This window comes from Trichinella spiralis (assembly GCF_000181795.1).
Source record: "Trichinella spiralis strain ISS 195 chromosome Unknown Scfld1624, whole genome shotgun sequence".
Taxonomy (NCBI): Eukaryota; Metazoa; Nematoda; class Enoplea; order Trichinellida; family Trichinellidae; genus Trichinella; species Trichinella spiralis.
Genome location: NW_003528563.1, coordinates 3308 through 6730, shown reverse-complemented (window position 1 = coordinate 6730; position 3423 = coordinate 3308). Strand labels below are relative to the sequence as shown.

At 32.9% G+C, this 3423-nt stretch overlaps 1 protein-coding gene across 1 annotated transcript; it reads left to right on the top strand.

The window, feature by feature from the left end:
• The first annotated feature begins 1216 nt into the window (after positions 1-1216).
• Positions 1217-2280, top strand: Tsp_13019 (hypothetical protein). The gene is made up of 4 exons (XM_003368915.1): positions 1217-1424; positions 1445-1461; positions 1744-1780; positions 2105-2280. Exons 1-4 carry the CDS (start codon positions 1217-1219, stop codon positions 2278-2280), a joined length of 438 nt encoding a protein of 145 aa, XP_003368963.1.
• Positions 2281-3423: the final 1143 nt, after the last annotated feature.

The window sequence follows — 3423 nt, the reverse complement described above, 5'->3', positions numbered from 1 at the left end:
CGTAAAAGAAAAATACACACACACAAAAAAAAGCCTATAGAGTGATAGTTTTGCTTTCAAAAATTGATTTCAATTAACTAGCGTTAAACAGTGACAAATTTGAATAAAATGCGCACCTGAACTGCTGCTAGGAAAAGTGAGAATTTACAAATTTCCAATGACAAAACAAATTCAATATATTCTTAATTATTATTAATTCAAACAGTATGACAATGATGTTTTCAAGTTTTTTAAATACATTGAATCGAGTAATTTTTTTTCAACTCTGTAAACCATTTAGCCTATTAGAATAGAATTATTCCGCGTCTGAAGAAGAAGAGAATTTCATTTTCCATACTGTATATTTTTATACGTAAATAAGGACTATATGTTAGAATGTAGAATGGATTTGTGATTATCAGAATATTTCAGTGAAAAAAATGAATATTAATAAATAAATTTCGTTTGATTCCAAAATTTGTGCATTGAAAAAGCGTCCCCCCCCCACCCTGTTCCACGATTCCCAAATTCTACTACTCTATTGTACTGAACAATGAATGAACAATTGTACGCAAAAGTGGAAGCTGCACGAAAATAAGCCTTGGAGAACAACAAACTTGTCGTGTTCATGTCAACACGACCAACATAGCCGACCCTGTGCAGTGGAATTCAACCATGACGTGCTGGTGGTCATTCATTTTTGCGTCCGCTTTCATACCATACACTTCACCATTGCTTGAACATCTCTTTTGACCGGAAATCGTTCGGACGTGAAAAATCTTTTTTTTTTCCTTTATACAATTAAAATTTACACTATAACCAAAATCACTTAAACTTTAAACTAATCAACCGACAACAGATTTGATCTATTCGAACGGAGGTAATTTTTTCCCAAATGACAAAATTGAACATGTTATGTTTTAAATTATTAAGAGAAAATAAATAAATAAATAAAAAAAAGAACCACCGCCCGACAATTGATAATAGCTTTTTTCATACAAATACAATTTTCACATAATACAACTAACTATACAGTGCTTCAAAGTGTGTTTCTATCCGTATTTGAACTTTGAAAATAAAGGAAGTTCGCCTGTTGGCGTGAAATTGCACTGCACTGAAATTGTGGGCTATTCGTGAAAAGCCCACTCGACCACAGTGTTCCGCAGGCATAGAAAACACCGAATAAACAGATAGAACAATTCATCAACTCAAAATACCAGTGATCAGAATTTTGTGAATGGCCTTCAGCCAATTGTCAGTTCAATCCTATCAAGAGATCATATCAACAATTCTCGTCATCAGAATTGATGCGGAACAATGGAACAAAACCGCCACGCCTTTCTGTATAATCAAAGAAACATGTCAAACAGCATCCGCTTTGGTAGAAGAAGTATTTTCAAAGCAAACTTCGTCGCTGGCGAATTGTGTATTGGAAGAAAAAAAAGGTATACATACATACATCTAGATAACCATTGTCGTAAGGTAATTATCAAAAAAATTTACCCTATGCTCAGATTGTAGAGAAAATTCAAACATTCACTTTGAATCAAAGATAAAGACTGAAATTACACACGATCAGAATAAAATTGCTCGACATTGCTCAGCTTAAAAAAACACTTGACGCAACTTGTTGTTTCAATTTTTTCAAATAAGTAATTAATTTGTTGCAAATACAATTTTACAATTAATTAATGAAAACTACTGCTTTAGCAAATTTATTTTTTGAGTAATTCAATTTCACTGACAATTTTTTTTATAAATTAGTCAATACATCACCGTCATGCGTGGCATAGAATTACTGGTAATTTGTACGACAAAAAAATTTAATCAGGTATAAAAAGTTTTTGAAAGTTACATCAACTTTCATTCAAAATTTTATTCAGTGAAAAACATTTTTTTAGAAAAAAAACTTTTGTTCACTTCCTTAGAACTAATAAAATATTGTTTCAAATTATTCACGAAAATTAATTCATCCCAATCTATTATTTGTTATGCAAGCAAAAAAGTGCAAAGTAAAATTATCTTCGCTTACGCTTATTGTTCGAACAATCGATGGATTCGATGTGGGCGTTGGTCGTTGCTGCTGGTGCGTTGGGGAAAATTTTTCCTTCATATATCTAAATAGGCTTAAAGCTTGAGGAACAAAGAGAAAACAGAATACCAACTGCAGCGTTGATAGTGGAAAAGCACCCTTTGGTTGGTTGGTTAGCTGGCTGGCTCATCGAACGCTCATCAAATTCCAAATGTTGCATTTTTAATAAATTTCACCGGCCAATAATTTACACGCTGACGTCAAACTGATAACAGATCATCTGAAGGGAAAAATTTTTGCATGCGCAATTAAATCAGAGAGATTATACATGTCGGCAGAATTGCGCAGGTCAGTTTTATTAATTTCACGTAAATACGTTAATCTCATCTCATCACTCGTCGATTGTCAAATCACCAAACATTTCTTCCATTTTGCCACAGAAAATACCCAAACTTCAAAAGTCCATGATGAATTGATTAATATTTTTTGTAAAAAAAATTTAAAAAAGCATCAACAAAAATAGTGAAGAATGAATGAAACAAAAAATTTCTCATATTACAAATTTTCATCGGTTGAACTGTCTTTTCAGCAAAATATTAAAGCCAATAAAAATATAAATAAAATACTTTACACAAATATCGGAATGGTTGAAGCATATTCAAACTGATGATCAGAAATGGAATAGCCGAACTGAGAAATGGAGCAGAGTGATGAAGAGGAGTATTTTGTTGGTAAAATGCACAGAAACAGCAGAAGAACCGTTGCAATGACCGGTGAAGCAGGCACATATTCGCAGAGGCTGATTCTGCACACTGCGATAAGAACCCATGAATAAATAACGCATCGGGATGGTCAGGCACTTGTGCCGATGATTCAAATAGCTGATCGTAGTCATATTATAATTGATAATATCGGATAAACAGCCGCGCATGTACGTTCTGCGGATATTACCTGCAATATCATATTCCATTGCAATCCTTAAATCTACATCAACATGTATGTCGTTTAAAATATCACTATCAATAACATTACATACACAAAAAAGAATATGAAGTGAATTTGCAAACCAACGCACCCTTCCTTTTCACAAACAACATTTCATCAATTAAGATAATCAAATTTTTTAGTAACACCTAAACCGTTGTCATATACATGAGCAACAACAACTAATATAATTTAATTTAATTTTGCTCATATTTTGAAAGTTCTTCTTTTAAAATTAAACTTACCAAAAATAACGTTTTCATTTTCAATAATAATACAGTGATCGCTGCAAGGCTTTGCAAGCACTTTCCTGCTGTCAAACCGATCTTGGTCACAGTAGCTTGTGAACGATTCGGGCTTTTTGTAAAGCAATGAAATGCCCGACTCGTACCAAAAGATTTTTCATACAACGTCAACATACAGCTATA

Coding starts and splice junctions, on each gene's coding strand:
- Tsp_13019 (XM_003368915.1), top strand. CDS start 1,217: ATGGCCTTCAGCCAATTGTCAGTTCAATCCTATCAAGAGATCATATCA. Junction 1,781..2,104: donor TGCGTGGCATAGAATTACTG/GTAATTTGTACG, acceptor ATATCTAAATAG/GCTTAAAGCTTGAGGAACAA.